Raw genomic sequence first — 20339 nt, forward strand, 5'->3', positions numbered from 1 at the left:
TTAAAAGTTAAGTTGCGTATGAACCTAACTTCTTATGCAAGAGGCTTTTTACGTGTACTATTATTCCGTATCCTTCCTATCACTGACCCCCCCCCCCTCCCTCTCTCTCTCTCTCTCCTCCCCCTCCTCTTTCTCTATCTCTCTCTCTCTCCCTCCCTCTCTCTCTCTCTCCCCTCTCTCTTTCTCCTCCCCCTCCCCTCTCTCTCTCTCTCTCTCCTCCCCTCTCTCTCTCCTCCCCTCCCCTCTCTCTCTCTCTCTCTTTCTCTCTCTCTCTATCTCTCGGAGATTGGTCGCCCCTTCCCAAAGATTTATTTTCATACTCAAATATGTTTATAATAATAATTATAACGTTCATAATATCAGGACCATGACATAATGAATTGCTCCCCATTCCCACTTTAAAACTGAAATAAATCTGAAAGTATGTGCGACTGTAGTAGTAGTGGATGTAAAAACGACTGACATATTACAGTGCGCCATCTCCGTTAGCTTCTCAAGTAATCTAATGTATTTCAACAATGAAGTGACAAGTTAATTTCACGATAGAAATTTCATTTATAGATCGCTGATATGTTTTTCAGGACAGATTAAGTTGGGCAAAACACTAACTTACTCAATCGAACAAAGTTAACTTATCTATTAGATCAAAGAAATTACTCGAGTAAAAACAATTTTATAATCTAAATGCCTTTGCAAAAAGAGGATTTTTGTTAATATGTCAATATTCTATTTGTAAAACATAAATATACATTTTTGTTCATGCTGGCTAAAAGTATGATAAGAAAAAAACTAGAGAAACATGAAGTTACGCTGAAAGTCATACTTTGTTTTAATGAATCAACGAAATTAATACATTAGCAGCAACATTTATAAATGGACCTTTCAAACTCTTTACGAGTGACACATAAAATTGTCTGTTGTATGAACATATGACATGAAATTAATTCACATAAAAAGGACCTATGTGATAAATAAATTCAAATGTGAAATGCCATGATCGTTAATATTCACATCAACTCCTAACTATGCATAAAACATGGGCAATGCTGAATCGTTATAACATCGTTCTGACATATAACAAGATAAGAATCTCTATCATAATGTACGCGCGGAAAAGCAATTCAGAAACTGCTCTTCAAGAAGATTGGTGATGTTGGTGTGATTATACTACTTGCTTCCTTGTAATTGAACAAATTCAGAATTATTTCAAATTTCAAAAACCCACTCCGAGGCCATTGTTCCTAATTAACACGATCACAAAGACTTTCGAAAAACGAACCCAAGGACAATTCTAATAGGCCTACCATTTCGTATGTCCCGTGGAAATCACGTTTAGATTACGTAATACGTCGTTGTAATGTTCGCAAATGTCAATAGGAGATGTACAAGGCTTTTGAAATTACCTTCAGATGATTTTTTTTCGAAAGTCTTTGCGATCAAGTTCGATACGCTTGTTGCAAAGTATACAACCACCTTCACACGATAATACAGATATTAAACAAAATATGATTAAATATACGAAGAAACAAACTCTTTTTCCAGTTTGTATCACTGAACACTACTGCATTGTCAGACGCGCACGAAGAAATAAATACATAGGATATCTAGATGATAATTATTCTAATATTTGATTATTAGATCCGGTATCACTGTGCTTCCGATTAAATCTTTGAATCATTTCGCAATCCTTAGTATTTGTCGTGTTTGAATTTTATAACGATGGTTCAATTTATAAGTCAGATTTCACGGGATACATTGCACTAACCCCGGCAACCCGTATATCAAACAATTTATTGTTGAGATACTCTTTTTCTTTAATGAGCTTTATATCGGACAGAGGTTTTTTTTTTTATATTTTGTACTTTTTAGGACATAATCGTTTGATGATATATTTATTATTTTCATAGAGTAGCGACCATTATTGTGTAGAGCTTGTCAAGCTTTATTTGTTACCTAATCTGCTAGCATTAAATAGGACACATTTCAGCTTGTCTACGGCGGAGTATTGGAATACCTTTTGGGAAACTTCATAACTTGGACACGGATTTGGACGTATGTCATCATAAACAAATATAGACTGGCTAGACATGTGCCTACGAAAACCTCGAAAGGAAAGTAAAACAACACCACAAAAGAGTTCTATTATAAAATTGTCTTTACGAAAGAAAGAAACATGATTAGTAAAAAAAGGAATGATAAGGGCTATGTGAATTTCCAGGAGATAATAACAATTTCTGTTGATCGTGACGGCTATCTTAAAGGTTCTAAATTGTTAAAAACTTAGAACTTTCGCATCAGGGGCCTTAAGGTGGCCCCTTGACCCCATTCGTAAAGATAAAAGTGGTTACCAAGACAACTCTTTGTTGTATACAATTTTTCCTATGAGAGTAGGTGTTTCTATCTCATGGCGACTTTCTTGAAGGTTCTGAATTCAGAACCTTCAAGATAGCCGCCTTGCCCCACTAAGAAACTTAAGGCGGACCCCTATAGCTACCAGGCACGTAGCCACGGGGGGGGGGGGGGCATGGGAGGGCACGGGGTGGGGGGGGGGGCACGTGCACCCGATTTTTTTTTCTTCCAAGATTAGTTGATTTTTTTTAGACCCCTCCCCAGGACGTCGATCGATTACATGTATGTGCCCCCCCCCCCCCCCCGTGCCCCCCCCCCCCCCAAACTCTGGCTACGGCCCTGCTAGCTACAGCCTTCCCCCTTTTTCGAAAATCTCGGATCCGCAGCTGATAATGTATATTTCGATCATACAGCTAATGACTTGTTGAATTATAAATACACACTTAGCTACAAAAGACAGTAGTGCTAATGCATGAACCTGTCATTAGAAATTCCAATTGTACAGGCCCATAAGTATCTATTTCATGGTAAATAAATAACATACAATATTACTTACTAAGTTGTGTAGCGATATTATTGCAGCAATGAGATATTCCTTCAGCCAATCTAGATTTTTAAATAACTAAAACACCTCAGCACAGCACTCTTTGTCAAAAATAAATAAGAACAAACTTAAGCTACACTTCTTGAAACAATAATCAGATATTACAGGGGGAGATGAAATGTTTTGTTGGTTGTAATTTCAGAAAAGAACCGGTAATAATGATGAAGCCATGGAAAAGTCCCATTATCATATTTTTCGTCGTTTCTTTCTCGCGTTAGAAAACCGTGAGAGCCATTCGAAGAGTTCCTTGACGCGGCCATCAATGATGTCGAGAATGATCTCGATGCCGTGACGACCACCAGCCTCAGCCCAGAAGATGCGATCCAGGAAGATGGATTGGAGGAGTCGCTGTCGGATTCGACCAGCTTGAAGGAGATCCATATTTTCGCTCGATATCCTGGACAGAGAATATAAAAATGCAGAAAATGGTTGATTCATGATAAATCAACGGTTTGCACATAGATTGTATTCAGCATATGCTTTACAGATCTATGTTCATTTTTAGTTTTAGCTTATTCCTTAATAAAAGACATCTCTGGACCGTGTGATAAGTACCCTCGGACAACTACCAAAAAGGATAATTTTTCCTAGGACAATTATCCCCAGACAAATACCTACGAAGATCATTATTCCTAGGAAAAATATACCCCCGGACAACTACCAATAAGGATCATTATTTCTAGGAAAAATACCCCCGGACATCTACATTATTCCAAGGACACCTACCCCTGGACAACTACCCATAATGATTATTAATCCTAGACAACTATACCCAAGAACCATTCTCACTTCCGGGAAACTCCCCAAAGGAATTACCTCCATCTTTAAAGTAAACCAAAACCTTCATACTAAGTTACTTTTATTGTAAAGTTTAAGATATTTGAAAAATATCAGGGAAAAATTGAACAAAATCGGGCAAGGAATAAGGAAGTAAGAGCTTTTTGAAATGACTAGTCACTAGAGGGCGGTATTCAATTTGATGACATCATCTGTGGACAACTCTCCATGCCTTTTGTACACCAAATTTCATGTGTTTCCTTCTTTCTTGTGATTGAGATAATGTACTCCCCCGAAAGCAAGATATAGCATGCAAAATGATATTCTACTTCACATGTTATGAAGTCGGATCAAGAAAACAAATAAATATGAAGAAAACAAAAAAAATTGTGAAATTTTATGTACAAAAGGCATGGAGAGTTGTTCACAGATGATGTCATCAAATTGAATACCGCCCTCTAGTGACTAGTCATTTCAAAAAGCTCTTACTTCCTTATTCCTTGCCCGATTTTGTTCAAATTTTCACTGATTTTATTCAAATCTTTTAAACTTTACAATAAAAGTAACTTAGTATGAAGGTTTTGGTTTCCTTTAATACTACCCGACTTGGATGGATATCCACGTTAGTTGTGTGGTGGAGATGTCCGGTGAAGATGTCTTAACAGGTAGTTTTGCAGAAAGGTAGTTGTCTTAGAATGATTAAACATATTTCAAATAGGGCCTGAATATCACATAGATTTGACTAAAGTTTGATCTGTAAATTGCGAACTGTTCTTGAAGTAAAACAATGTAAAATAAAAACGAAGTTTGTATTTGAGAGTAAGAGTGGAATTGAATATTTTGATACGCAGGGCCAATCTTTGGACCCCCCCCCCCCCTAGCAGGGCTATACCCATCCGTATGTATATTTATTATATACATTTCGCTTTGTATGTTTCATGTCTTTGCTTTTTCACGGCAAAAATACTTCTTGTACTACTACATCAAATACAAAGAAAGACAGAAAAACATTATCAAAAACAAACAAAAGGAAATCATTTACCTTTTAAATTTCTTTAGCATAACACTGTCTATTCGATCGGGGATTATGGAAGATTGGAAGACTTTGATGGGTGACGTTATATTGGTATCGCAGTAACCGGTTAATGATTCATTCAAGTGGTTTGAACGATGAGGGAGAAGCAAAGAGTTGAAATATCCTGTCCATATATCCGTGCTGCAGTTTGATATCTAAATAGAAATTAACAAGTGGAAAAAAAAGTCAAATTAGAAATAGCTACGTGGTTAATATTGTGACTTCTTTTTCCATGAAAAGTTGCACTTTAAGTTAAGGTCTCTTTTTCTTTCATGTACAAATAGAGTTTTTATTGAATCCCCCACCCTCCAGCATTTAGTACTGCATCATTATCAAAATCAAGTTTCCTCTCAAATTGTATCCATTTTCCTCTGAGCGAAGATCACCATAGAGAAAGAGAAGAGGGAGAGAGAGGGGGAGGGAGAGAGAGAGAGAGAGAGAGAGAGAGGGGGGGTCTTATGTTGTATGATTTACGGATTAATCTCTTCCTGAATAAAATGGCAAGCATGGAATGCATTAGGCTTATTGCTTGAATCTAACGTTCCGCCTGTTCACGTTTAATATCTCCAGAACGAAATAGTCCCTGTTATGAAATAAAAGGGCATAGGAAAAAAGAGAGAATGAGGGGCCGGGGGGGGGGCGAAACGGGGTATGATCATTTTGGAATTTTATTTTTCAGCAACAGCAATTACGATAATTTCTAGTTGACTACTATTTCAATTTTGGCTCCACTCTTCTTCCCATCAAAATGGCAAATACCTTTAAGAGGTAACAAAAGATGAACAGCTTCTCCGAGAGATCCGACGAAACTTCCAATTGGCCTTCCGTCGCCTTTCTCGTCATAAAGCGGTAATGTTCGCCGGCCCCTCGCCCAGCAGCAGGTCCCGAATGTAACTTCCTTGATGACGTCACAATGAGTGCGACAACCCGTACAGGAAGGTCAACGTCGAGTACAAATTTGGAGCCCTGCGTCTCGTTCGATCGGCTGACATGTTGCAACGCGGGAGGGTGCCGTGTCCCAAGCGGCAGCTCCCGGCCAACTGTCGGGGGAGTAACGTTCAAACCAATTACCCGGTCCAAATGAAATGCCACCACCAGGCTTAAATCAATCGAGCACCATGCCGCTTGACAAGCCAATGTACGCAGCGATTGATGGCATTCCATTTCAGTGTCAGCTTTCTCTCCTTTTCGCTCGTAATTATCCACCAGACGTTCAATTTCATCATTCGAGACGAGTACGAGACGATTAACCGATAGAGGTACATGTACCTCGAAGTGTCGAGCCAGTCGTCTGCCCAATACCCAAGAGCCCGCCAAAAAGTTCATCGCATCTAAGTCACTTGAATAAAGCCAACTAGGTTGGCTGTAGAAACGAATCTTTTCGTTTGAGTAAACTTCTATAACTTTGCGATCCGTTGAAGCCTCAATCGTTTGTATCAACTTTACAACCCGATCTTTATTTGAGTTGCTACTTTTTGTTGGCGCCGTCCTTAGTTTAATCTTAGAATTCCGCAAAAAGAGAAGCTTATTCTCGACACTTTCTGTCATGCTCTTGTTTCTGATCTCTCTTCTTCTTGTCTGAACTCTTTCCCTCATGCTATCAATTTCCTTTCGACTTATTTCAACTTTCCGAACGATTTCACTCTCATTCCGAGTGTTGTCGATCGACGCCGACACCAATCGACGATTCCCGAGTTTATCTTCGCGAATCCTTTGAAGTTTCGTCTGCGTCGGGTGTGACTCAGCAAAATTTGTATTCGTGTATAAATGTACGTCCCCTAGAGGGCGTCTGTTTGAAGGTTTCCTCGTTATGTAAGTAATCAGAGTATCCATATCATCTCCTTTCCTATTCGCATCATCTTTGGTCTCGTGGTCATCATCAAAGTCGATTCCCTTACTGTCCAGTTTTCCGCCCTTCAGGTCATCATACCATTTATTAATGCTGATCACCCGATCACGAAACGGCAACCCGCCTCCGTCCCTCGACATCGAGATCGCGCTCCGTTTGCCGGGCTGTCCCGATCGCGAGTGTACGTCATCGACCAGGGTCCAATGAAAGGCAGTGTTGACGACGAGAAGGACACTGAAGACGGTTACGCATCGTCGCCATGAGCAGTGATGGACGTCAATGAGTCGAAGCACGAGTCGACACATCTGTTGTTGCAAAAGAAATTAAAGGAAGTTTGAGAAATTAAATAGGATAGGCCTACTTTACACTAACCAACAGCATTAAGACACATTAATTTCAAACACGCGCAAAATAGTTGCCCCAAAAAATTAAGATTAGAATGTTTAATTTGAGCTTCAGAAAGTTAATTCAAACACTTTCGTCAACCGCGAAGAGTTAGAAATTCGGCATCCTAGGGGCAAAATGTTATAACATATTCCCGTGAACTAATCTGTCTCTATTATGAATATGAAAAGATATTCTGTTTTGCTTTCACCAGCTCTCTTTAAACTTTATAATTTTTATATCATAACAAAATCACAATGATAAAATACCACAAGATTACATAATTTATACAACATTCTTGTTTCATGGCAGAAATATTTATGGACACACGCAGATGCTATTCAAAAAAATATGAATATTCGTCTACGGAGTTTCAACATTTATCTGTGTTTTTTTTCTCTTCTAAATCCTTTCCCAGGTTGCGTTTAAAAGATATGTCCCTTGGTACCAATGATATGGTACATAGACAACAGAAAAATATGAAAAGATATCATTTTCCTAACAGCTGCAAATGATACGTGATTGTTATGCTCCTTGAACTTTTATAAAAACCAAAGCAAGTTTATTACTTAAAAGTGATCAGCTAAAGGCATAAATCAAGCGATTTCTCAAGAGAAAATTATCATGCAACTTGAGCACAGTTAAAATGTTAATGCACGTGCAAAGAGAAAGAGGTAGGATAGGAGAAAGATGGAAAGAGAGAGAGAGAGAGAGGGAGAGAGACTAAAATCACGAACTCACATTTGATCACTCTCGGTCCGGTGGTCCCAAATTACTGATTGATAGAGAACATTGTGATGGCTATGATTTGATCCAGGAACCAGCTACAAAGATTCTATTTCCGATTGCTGGGTCCCCTTGGCGTGTTGCCATGACAACCGTTTCGTTCCTCTTCTGATCTCAAACACGCACAGCATCTCCGTTGTTTAGAGGGTCGAATCGCATCACCTGGCGAAGGAGAATAGGAAGAAATAAAACTTATTTTTATGATGAAGCAAATATTTCAAACTCATCATTAATATTAAAGGCGGTGTATTTTATCGAGATCGCTACCTCTGCTGTAATGTATTTTCAAGTTTTCACCGATTTCCTGTTATTGTACCTAAGCATGATCACACGCCCGTGATGCATTGTGGGACATGGCTGTCGACACATAGGGACATCGTGAGCTGTAGATGGTGGTGGTTGTGGTGGTTATTTTACCTGACTGCTAAGAAAGCATAAATGCTTGTAAGTAAGCAACCAGACGGCCGACGGCTTTAGGTCTTCTCGTAATGAGGATTAATGCCTTACCAAAGGGAACTAGCGCATGGTATCGAACCCGGGTCACCGGAAAACGAGACCACTGCTATACCGACTGAGCTATCGCGCCTCCAGATACGTAAATGAAATTGAAATTGCCGGAGGTTGATATTTCAAAAGTAGCTGCTATCGTGTTGGTAAAGGATTCCTTTCAACGTAGCGAATTTAAAATCACGTTATCAAAAACATTCAGCTGGGTATGAATACATCTCTGGCGCACGGCAAAGGCCCTTTCTCCGAGTATTACCTTTATTATATAATGAAGTCTCTTTCCATAAAATGTCCAATGATTTACGCCACATTAAATGTTGGCTGCGTCTGAACTTCTAAAGATACAACATTTCCTTCCGCCTGAAGCCGGCCGTCTGATCAGATATAACGATTGCATGTACATGATTATCGATCACAGAGGAATGTGCAGTCTGTCATCAACTCCACACAACATTAGCTGAGCAAAGGAAGCCCGCCATAATGGCAGTCAGTCACGTATGAATGGAATAATATACAGACCCAAATGTTTGCCATTATGAAAGAGCGCCCTGTGAAAAGCGGGAAGGGTGAAGCCGCGTCGTTTAACTCAACACAATTATTTCATATCGTGATGGTTATGCGTTTTTATGAATCTGACTCCAATTTGGCATTGTCATTTATGCCTCGTTGCATTAAAATTATCGGCATAACACTGATTACTAGTAGCAATATCACTGCATGCATTGTCATGATTTATAACTCCACAAGGACAAGGCCCATTTCCTTTAATTGTACCGTAGCCATATATAATGACAAACACGCAGGAATAGGATAATCACACCGAACTTGAACTTTCATTGAACTGTATCCGTTGTTCAAGTCCAATAAAGTCAAATTAAAAGAGCATTAACATCCTTTTCAGATATTTATATTGCTATGTGATAAAGGAGGCGGGGAATCCCAGAAAGCAACAATGCTTTATAATGCAAGAAAGACATTGTGTAATGTACTGCAAATTTATGATACATTGCACGGTGGCTTTTACTTGGGTTCCTCAATAGACACCACTAAGTGGACATTGATCGATATGCAATATAAAACGATTATGTAAAATATAAAATATAATTCCTGGATATAATAGTATTTGTGTTTACTGTGTCATATACAGGTGTCGGTTGATATTAATAACTTGTTATACTGAATTATGTTAATTGACTATGTATTTAGATTAAAGAGAGGCAGTGAACCCCTTTACTGGTCCACCATGCAGACCTCTCATTCAGAGTGTGAGATTTAGCGTGTTAAAAATGATTATTGAGAGTTATAGAAGAGCGTTAACTTTGTGTTGGAGTATGTGCGTTAACATAATTCTTGCTCTTTGCACACGGACAATCCGGTTCCCAAGACCTGTAAAATATTCAAATTTTGCATCGTTTGTCTTCCACGATTTCACAAAGTTACCTCCCTTCACGACGACCTAAGTACGTGAAGGGATGTGAAGTGTCAGTCTCCAATCTCCCTCAATCCACATTGGCCGAGTTTCTACACCGCACTCCCCGCCTCGGCCAAATCAACCTATTATGACGTATGCACACAGCTGGAACAAGTTGAGAAAGAAATCGTGCTGAGATGACCCGGGCATGTAGACCAAAGTCTGATTGAAGCCATGGAGCTAAGGGAAGGGGGTAGGAAGAGGGGCATGGCCAAGGCGGGGGCTCCTCTGTTCATTCACAAGCCGAGGACGAGAAGCGAGTCTGTTCTAAAGGCCCCTTTAGAAGATGTGTAAATGCTTACCATTCCTTAAGATTTGCTGGCATAACATGCGATAGCATACGATATTATTTACATATTTTTTCTGAATGAAAAAAGTGTTGACAGATATCGCAAGGTTGTAAGATATCGTAATATTTCGTAGGATATCGTATAATTTCGTAGGATTTCGCAATATTTAGTAGATCGTAGAATATCCCAATGTTTTGTGGGACATCACAGAATTCCGTAGGATAATATGTCAAAGGACAGGGTTGCATTCAGCCGCTAAAATTCACCTCGTGAGGCATTGAGGTAATAATTATGTCTTAAAGTCAAGCTTGATGGTGAATATATCGCAGCTGTCTAAGAACCTTTGTGCACGAGGCGTCATTTCGATTACGCGATTACCTGCGCTAATTACTCCAGGAGCTATGAATACAATCAACGCTAGCTGTTATAGGCAAAGGTGTGGTTGTTCATTTAATAATAATTTGTTCTGCAATTTAACCCTCATTCGATGATGGCACCGGTCCCTAAGGAGCTCTTACGTCAGACAAAATTAATGACGTTTCGTGTGCGACGGATGTAATGTTAAAGAATCGCAAGCAGCTTGTGTCATTAATGCATGGCGTCAATAGGGTAATGATACATCTAAAATAAACCGAAAACAATTTTTCTTCGAATTCGGGGGCGAGTGGTACTACACAATATAGGTCGAAATAAAATGTACTTTCAAGCGAACTAAACAAAATAATACTTCCTCATTGGTAGACTTGCTCAATACCAAGTCATAACGTTCACGGAGAAATACATGGCAAAAAGTAAGATTACAGAGGAGAATAAACAGAGAAGGAAGAAGCTAGGAATACAAAGATACCAAAACAAATAGAAGAAGGATGAAGAAGGAGATGAACTAGAAAAAGAAAAAGGAATAAGAAAACAAAACAAGAAGGAGGAGGATAAGACAAAAAAAAGAGTAAGTAGAAGAAGATATGAACAAGATGATGGAGAAAGGGGAATACAACGACCTGGTAACCATGGTAACCGTTATAGCTGTCAAGTCCGTTCTTCAATCGATCAGAGAATCTCCTTACATCGTTACGCCCCCATGGAGGGAAACATGAATACCCAATTTATAAACATTTTCTGCCATAACAAAAACCCATTACCATACGAAAAGGTATCGTATGACAAGCGCACAAATGTTGCCTTGCCAATTTGATATAGACATACAATTTTCTATTACAGTTGGGTTCAAGCTTTTCATGTCGGTAATTCGGTAAACATCACATTTTCGGCAAAAATGTGTTCCCTAAATGACTATGTATGTCAAAGGTTAGCGATAAACCATAAACATGTCTACCGATAATGCATTCCATAAGTTATTTCAAAATCTAGTACGTCTTCACACAACTGAAAGTACGCTCCTGATATCTTCTTTTTTAATTTTACCGGTAGGATGAAAATAAAACGAAACAAACAAACAATCCCTCCCCCAATGAAAAAAAAAAAGCTAAAACTATATGATATACTAGTAGGGCCTATACTGTACTCATTTCATTGCACAGGTGAAAAAAAGACGAATTACTTCCCAAGCAAGGTGCAAAGAGAAGGGAAAATGTAATGAACTGGCGCATATTTTTTTTCTCTTAAGTTTGCACTATATTACTAGAAATCTGTGATTCCAATTTGAAACTACGTTTTTGAAGTCCCCTTCCCCCCAAAACAAAAGAAAACAAAAGTTTACAATAATTATGAGAGAAAATTCAATATTCAGAAGCTCGGAAACGTGAGGATAATTCGAACATATTCTACTTGCTATATACCGGTGCGAAATCGACCGTTTCATTTTTCTCATTTCGCAAATTACCACGAACGATCATGACTTTCGACCCGAACATTATATGTTGGATAAAGTTGAACATGAATACATGTTTTGCTCGTCTGATCCCAGACATTAAGTTAGATTTATTGCAGGATCGGGTTTTTCTTCTTAAGGAGGTACATTGAACCTGTCTAGCCACATAGCTTTATGTTTTGAGCCCCCCCCCCCCTCTCACCCCTCCCCTAACCCCCTCAAATTCCTGAATTGAGGATTCGGTTCGATCCCCCCCCCCTGTTTATAGGAAACCTCTTCGCCATGTGCAAGTCATTTTTGACAAGGTTTAAGCTTACCTGTTTACATGATTGAGTGGCCAGGGGACAGTGGGGGTAGTATGCGATATGGCGTCAAACTAATAATACAAAGTATAAATGTGTGAGCGGGCGGGAGGAGGCAAGGTGCTGCAGCCCCCCCCCCCCAATAATTCAGCAATCGTTAGCCTACCTCATATCCGGACAACGGGGGGAGGGGGGGGGGACCATTGTCTAGCAATATTATTTGAAACAGGTATATCACACAATCTTACAACATGAAATTGAACATCTAATACTTTCTTGATAATTCTTTCTTGGTAAGATTAATTTCCCTACTTTAGACATCCTTAACTGGATCATAACAAACTAATCAAACAGCAGGACTTCGAGTCTGTCTGCTTTGATTTCCGTGCACGTGTTTCCTATTTGTTAAAAAAAAATGAGTCTCTGATTTCCTCTCCGATCGGGACACGGGAAAGATGAGAATAATAATGAAAATTGATAGGGGAAATATTGGGCACATGCTGGTCTGGACTTGTGTAGGTTTGGAGTACAATACAGCTGTAAAAAGATGAAGAAAGAAAGCTGCAGGGTTGAGGGTTGTACAGTAGGCCAAAAGTCTGCGAGCAGATTGAGAAAAGGGAACTGCCAATAACTTTGGATGTTGGTCGATTGACGTTTGAAAGAAAGGAAAGTAGGGCAGCAGAGAGAGAGGGAAAGATGAAGATAGAGAGAGAAAGAGAGAGAGAGAGAGAGAGAGAGAGAGAGAGAGAGAGAGAGAAAGAGGGGGGGGGTCTGGTATTAAAGCCCCTTTAAAGTTTTGGGATCCCCAAATTCGCCAAAAAAAATTGATGGCAAAAGTTTACTTAAATTGTATCATAAGGTGAAAGAGGATGTCGTATTTTTTTTTGGATGGGGGGAATCTTTGTGAAAGTGTGTCTTAAATGACATTCCTTTCACATTAACATCAAATTTTGGGGGCTTTCAACACTTTAGAGAGGATATAAACCTGTATGCAAGATATACGCTTTTAAAGGGGAAGTCCACCCTGATATTAAGTTTGTTTGAATTGAACAGAAACATGAGAGAAACGGGTCAATGAAAATTTGAACAAAAACTGAACTAAGATAAGAAACTTATGAGTTTTTGAAGTTGCCTTCAATCGAACACAAATTGGCAGCTCTGTGACGTATCTTGTAAGCTCCCCTCTCATTTCCTCTGTACTAAATAACAAACAAACAGAAATTTACATTTTCCCTCAAGAAAACTGGCAATTATACTTGCGCCCTAAATATAATTATTGCAGATATGTTTCTATAAAACCCAGGTAAGAATAAAAAGTATTCCGTTATCAATAATGAAGAGGATGAAAGTTAATGAAATTGTATGTACATGTATAAAGCAAATGGGAGGGGGGGGGGGGGGGGAGCTCACAAAATACGTCACAGATTTACCAATTTGAGTTTGATTAATTGCAACTTTAAAACAAATAATTTACATATTTTTAATCGGAATTTACTCAAAATTTCACTGATCCGTTCCTCTCATTTTGTTTTTCTTCTATTCAAACCAACTCAATATCAGGTAGGATTTCACCTTTAAGGCTACATGCCAATATGCTTATGCGTAATAAAGTCCCCATTCTAGATAGGCATGTTATGTTACTGGGTACATTTTTATGAAGTATGAACCACATCCATTCATTGTGTAATCAGTGGAGTAGCGTGGGTTCAGTCATGGGGGGGGGGGGTGGGGTGGGGGTTGGGAAGCTACGGGGTCATTGGTCTGGTCGGATAAAAGGGAAGCGACCAAGTCGGTGAGCGCGCGTCTGGGAGAGCGGTTCGTGATATCTTTCTAGTTTCATCCCTTCTTCCGTTTCACCCATCTCCCCACTCCGTTTTGCCCCTGCTTTCGATTTTTGTCATTTAATTGGAGGGGGTATGGGCTCCAGTGCCCCCATGCCCCCTCACTAATCGGCAGGATGCTCAGAGCACGGTGGACTTTGTTCGTGGGAACATGCGAAAACTCATATATTGTGTTTGCCCCGATAAGCTATTTTCATATTTGAATAATGGGAATGCATTCGTATTTCTTTTCACGATGGGCGTGTTTATATGCATGTTGGAAATGACCAAGGTCGCTTGTATTCATAAATGATATGATTGATCTCCTCTCAATTTTAGGGAGTGCGATTAAATAGTTTTGTGCTACTATTTCATCAATCACAACGCTGTGATCATAATCGGGACACCAGCTATATGTGGCTTAGCAATCTTGAATATTCATAGATTTGAAAAGGAAAAATGTGGGGAGGGTTTAACAATTAAATTACATCCCATTTAGCACAATACCTTCAGGAGTGGTTCTATAAATCAAAGCTGAAAAACAGATTTCAAGGGAGACAATAAGCACTATTTACAATAATTGAACGCAATAAACTGCAATCGTTTCTTTTATAAGTGCCTTCTAAAGATATATTTCTGTATTACATTAGATCCATTTCCCTAACTGTATCTATAGGCAGAACCATTTCTTCTATCCCCTCAAGTGGAACCGCCAAATATACCCTTCCCCTTTTCATTAGGTGTTGTGCAATAACACTATATCACCAGGAAGTTTAAAGCTTCACTGTTAAGAGAAGAGACATCGACGGTCCAGGGTTCTAAGCTGAGTCGATGTGCAATAATCTTTTCAAAACTGTTAGTTGATAGGAATTACAGCAGTGAATCTCCAGTTCTATATCTCCTGGTATACTCCTCTTTTCTTAAAGCAGAAATATATGTGCATCTTGTACACATCTCCCCCAAAATGGCGCCCAAATGAAAGCATCATTAACACCGTTTTAGTCTCGACTATCACCATTCTGGGAGCACCTATCAATGATATATAGAACTTTCATTGGTTGAGGTAATCATAACTTGTACTTTAGGCTTCTACCAACCAAGACCACAGTAGTGGATGGATGGAAGCTTGCCTACTAAATGTTAAGGTTGTTGCTTAATAATAATAATACATAAGATTTATAAGGCGCCAAATCCACTTGACAGTCAAATGCTCAAGGCGAAGCTTGTGCTAAAAATGAAATACACGATACATATAAAGTGCAATAGGAAAGGGAAAGACATGAACGGTAATGGTAATCAATTATAAGCTAAATTAAACAGATATTTCTTAAGATTGTTTTCAACACTTCAGCAGAACTCCTATTCTTAATACATTGAGGGAGAGTATTCCATAATGAAGGCCCAGCATGAGCGAAGGTTTGCTTCCCCCTCCCCCAATTTGTTTAACCCTATAGGAGTAACAAGTAAGCCAGAGTTTTGAGAACGTAGCTCTGATGATATGTTACCTTCCTACCAGTTTCCCATTCCCTACACATGGGTAGAGAGAGGTAACTGTAAATTACTGCCTAGTCTGTGGATACACGGGCATCGGGCACATACTAGAACCAGCACTCTCTTTATTCAAATTCAAATAAATCAAGCACTTTAACCGCAACCCCAAATAACCATTACCAAAATGATAAAGAATGTTTTGGAGTGAGTCTTCAAGACTAAAATAAGAGATGATTAATAAACTCGGGTTTAAAAAAGGAAATGCTACACAGCAAGGAAGAAAGTCCTCACAGCATGTGTACATTTAGGCCAACCATGTGTGACGGGTTGGGATTCTATGTTTGTCCTCGATATACCCGAGTCATACCAACGACACCGACACCAGACCGAACCATTTAATTGCATTATCCCGAATGGAAATGAATCGGTCGGTTTTGGGGTTGGTTTAACGGTGTGACACTAGTCACAACGATGAAACCGACAACAAAGTGAACAAAATAATTACATTACCCCGGATGGAATCGAAACGGTCAGTTTTGGAGTCGGTTTGATGGTGTGACACTATAGTCACAACGATGAAACCGACAACATAGCGAACCAATTAATTACATTATCCTGAATCGGTCGGTTTTGGAGTCGGTTTAACGGTGTGACATGCACTAGTCACAACGATGAAACCGACAACAAAGTGAACAAAATAATTACATTTTCCCGAATGGAAATGAATCGGTCGGTTTTTGGAGTCTGTTTAACGGTGTGACACTAGTCTCAACGATGAAACCGACAACAAAGTGAACAAAATAATTACATTACCCCGAATGGAAAATAATTAGTCGGTTTGGAGTCAGTTTGCCAGTGTGACTGAGGTGTTTAATACCAGAGAGCAGAGACACAAGGTGACTCACTGAACAGTATGGTCAACATGAACTTTGAGTTTAGGAGGGAAACGTCTTTTGTCCTAGTTTGGTAATCTGTCGTCTGCATGATACCACGATTAAACTGAAGAAGAAAAAGGACGATTGTCTACTGATGAAGTATAGACAAAAAAGAGAGTAAACTCTTTGAAGAAATGCGCGACGCGTGACGAAACATTAGACTCTGCATGTCTCAATAGAAGGCATGATTAAGAGTATAGGCCTATACAAGGGATATCAGATATCCCTGTCTATACTAACTACATGTATGATGAATCGAGACCTGTACAGTTCAGGATTGACGTATAATTATAGCCTAAACTTATTTTCATATACGTGAATGTTTTTCGTATTGATACCAAAGCTTCTCGAGTTTGACCCAACCATGGACCTATGACTTAATGATCTGAAGAGAAACAAAACAAAACAAAACAAAAACAGCGCTTCTCGAAGTTCCCTTGTTTCCAATAGTTTTGCCTTTTGATGGGTTACAAAATTGATAAAATGAGATGAAAAAATGCAATATCGCTTCCTGTCCGGCCTAGGTTTGATAAAATCTCTATTCTAACTCAATGCATACATGATCCTGCCTCAATTTTACACATGAAGAAATATCTCAAGTACCCAGAACACAGAACACATGGGAATCATGCTACACTTCTGGCACAATAATCGATTTTTTTTTCTTTCTTCAAATACATTTTTTTGCTTCGAAAATACTAAACAGGTGCAGTGAATATCTTTTTGTACAATAGATCTATCTATTTCGCATGACTTGGAATAAATCTTTCTATTCAGTTTTATGAAAAGAAACCCCGATTGCACCAAGCCTGGTCGGATGCATATTATGTACTCGACGAATGAATGTAAACAAGAGCTTATTGAAAAATATAGGTATGTAGGTGGGCCCTAGGTGTCTGTGCCTGTAGACTGTCATCTAAATGGACCTCCAATTTTCGCTCTGCTGGTAATTATAGTGCGTATACACATGTCTTTGAAGTTTGAGAAATGGCATATCATGCATGTCACTTATTCAAATATTGTAAATGAATGACTTACCTTTTCTTCAAGACAAATTGAATATGAAGTATCCGTCTCGCTGTGCCGGTGTTGAATACCCCTCTTCTGCGACACTGTGACAATAAATGTTTGTTTAAAAAAATAGAAAAACCCGTCTGACTTGAATCAGTTTTGGGTTGTTGAATGAGAGTTGATCGCCCTTGCGAGACATGCAACAGTACACGACGAAGATCGACTCCCTATGGTAAACGGAGTTCCATGGCAAATTGTTTTTGAGGAGGAAAAGGTGTCCTGATTGGAAATACCGTCTCGCTCCTAAGATGGTAGTAGTGGTATTGGTGGTGGTGGTGGTGGTGGTGGTGGTGGGGGGGGGGGGGGGGTGTAACATTCGGTGATTCAGAAAAGTCGGGGTGTAGAGGAACATGATTTTAACCTCGATTTGGAAAAGATTTTTTTTTAGAATAATTAATATTTTCTGCAGGAATGATGCAGACCATTTTCAGTCTAGGCCTTATACCTTTTATTCATTGTTAATAATAATCTATACTACTAACAAAAAAAAAAATGCTCTACATCATTCCTAGAAATGATACTGTATCTTATTGTGCCTATACCCCTCCCCCCTCCCTGATTTCTGCGCTTAGATCACCTTGGACCTGTACATGTGCAAGTACGTTCCGGATAAAGTTTAGGTCATGGGGATATGTTTATTGAAACATTCGTGCAACCAGTGTTTAGTTTTATAAAGATTTTGTATATTTAGAAATATGAGGGAGAGTTCGGGTTCAGGCTCGAGTTCAACCAGTTAGCCTAAACGTGATGGGGATGAAGAGATCGAGATAGAGAGAGGGATGAAGAGATCGAGATAGAGAGAGGGAGGGAGAGAGAGAGAGAGAGAGAGAGAGAGAGAAAGAGAGAGAGAGAGAGAGAGAGAGAGAGGGAGAGAAATAGGGGGGGGGGGTATAGTCGAATGAACATTATTTGGAGTGGTGGAAGCTTAGGTGAAGAAACAGAGTGGCAAAGAAAGAGCAGGAACCCGTTAGAGAGGTAGGGAATATCATATGTTAACATATATTATTCATTTTAGCACATTAATGTTTTAACGTTTTATTCGGGTTTAAATCTATATGATGGGAGTCGAAATGTTTATCAAAAGCTCTCATGTGAGGTAAAATGAATAACTTCACAAGGACGCGTTTCTTATCAACATGCCGCCATCCATTGCTTCGCAGGCCATTTTAATGTAATTGTCTCTGAACGCTTCTCCATCGACTTGGCGAGGACAGGTATTTTTGCATCACAATATCACAGGCGACAACTATGGGAGAAGCGCTAGACAAAAATCATATTGACACACGGATTTGAATAATGTTGATCTAATGACACGCCGTTTGAAGAAGTTATTGTCAATACCCCCCTTCCACTTCTCAATCCCCCTCCTTTCTGGGGCTTCGTTTGATGTTAAAACCGCATCTCTTCTTTCATCACTCGCATCACTGTTTAACAAGGAGGATTGGAGTGCGCGCTCTTTTGTCCGTTGCCCGTTCGGGCTACCCAAAGGAAAACATTTGTAATTGATGGATAATCATGGACCTCGGTGCGAGTGGAGGGGTGACAAATAAGTCTTTTATTTATGGGACCAATAAACCGTATTATGATAGAAGCACATGTGAAGAATATAGCTTTTAGTTATTCATTAAAGAACTTGAGAACTCCTCCGTAATATACTTATTTCATTACATTTGAAAAGAAAGTTCAAGTAATAAATAATATTATGTATGCTCTTATATCATGACGTATTCAATGAATGTGAACTAAAGGAAAAATGCTTATTACACCGCTGTTCAAAATCAAGTTCAGTGTTGATCTGTGTAAAAAAAAAATCCCATAAAGATAATTTGCTTTCTCTCTCTCTTGCAACACGGAACAGTTTTATCAACGTTGAGTGTTCAACATGCTGCTTCTCTCTTTTTTAATATTGCTGAATACAACCAAATGGATGAAATGGTGTCCATCTTAGGCCATTTTATTTAATTAATATACTTCAATATCTTATAGTGTACGATGATCGAACTAAGAAGCCATTTGGGCGATGGCCTTTCATATGGAGTTTAATTCCACATCTCCATTGACCGTCGAGTATATAAAAAGCTCAGTTTTTTTTTGCTCTACGGGAGAACATCACTAACTTGTTCTAAAAGAAATATTGGCCACGTCTTATAAAGAGTTGCGATTGATCCTAATCAATCGCAATTCCTATAATCAATCGCAAGTTTGCAGTCTCCTATCTCTTATATACATAGTTGCGATCGCAACTCTTTATAAGACGGGGACCAGACCAATATAATTTTAGTCAAACAGTCTGAAGAGGCGTTCCGCTTTCAAGGGTGAGGAGACCTTAAAGGGGCGACTTAAAGGAGGAGTTGTGTATAAAAGCGTTAAGTGGGCTTCCACGCTCCACTTCATACGATTTAATCGGATAAAAAGTCGAGAGAAGAACTTCAGATGACCCACAAAATAGAGATCGAAATATGAATGGTGCTTTAACGAACTGTGAATAGCATGTCAACATTTAGCAAGTGTCGAGGGGTTGAAGCCCCATTATTAAGACAACAGCGACGCTTTTCAAGAGGTCGCTCCGATTTTCGGAAGCTGGTTTGATTCGAGTTTTAACAATATAACAAAGGCATCATTAAGCACATCGGTCTGTATTCTACTAATTTGTTTAAGGGGTCCCTGTGCCTAAAAAATCACGTTTAACAAAAGTAAACTTGGAGCTCTAACTAGCTTCCTTTGTTAAAACCGATTTCGGACAGAAGCATAAACCCAGCATCAAAATGGGCTTTTGGCTTTGGTCCCTACAAGCACATAG

The 20339-nt window shown here is 39.2% G+C and overlaps 1 protein-coding gene across 1 annotated transcript; it reads right to left on the reverse strand.

Moving 5' to 3' along the window:
• Positions 1-3067: 3067 nt before the first annotated feature.
• LOC115917892 lies at positions 3068-17802 on the reverse strand. Its single transcript, XM_030996775.1, has 5 exons — positions 17507-17802; positions 7780-7986; positions 5565-6959; positions 4773-4960; positions 3068-3350 (listed from the first exon to the last, which is right to left on the reverse strand). The coding sequence occupies exons 3-5, from the start codon at positions 6957-6959 to the stop codon at positions 3140-3142; spliced, it is 1794 nt and encodes a 597-aa protein (XP_030852635.1). The 5' UTR covers positions 7780-7986; positions 17507-17802; the 3' UTR covers positions 3068-3139.
• Between the last annotated feature and the right edge of the window lie 2537 nt (positions 17803-20339).

The sequence above is a fragment of the Strongylocentrotus purpuratus genome, unplaced genomic scaffold, assembly GCF_000002235.5.
Source record: "Strongylocentrotus purpuratus isolate Spur 01 unplaced genomic scaffold, Spur_5.0 spur5_scaffold_3, whole genome shotgun sequence".
Classification (NCBI taxonomy): domain Eukaryota; kingdom Metazoa; phylum Echinodermata; class Echinoidea; order Camarodonta; family Strongylocentrotidae; genus Strongylocentrotus; species Strongylocentrotus purpuratus.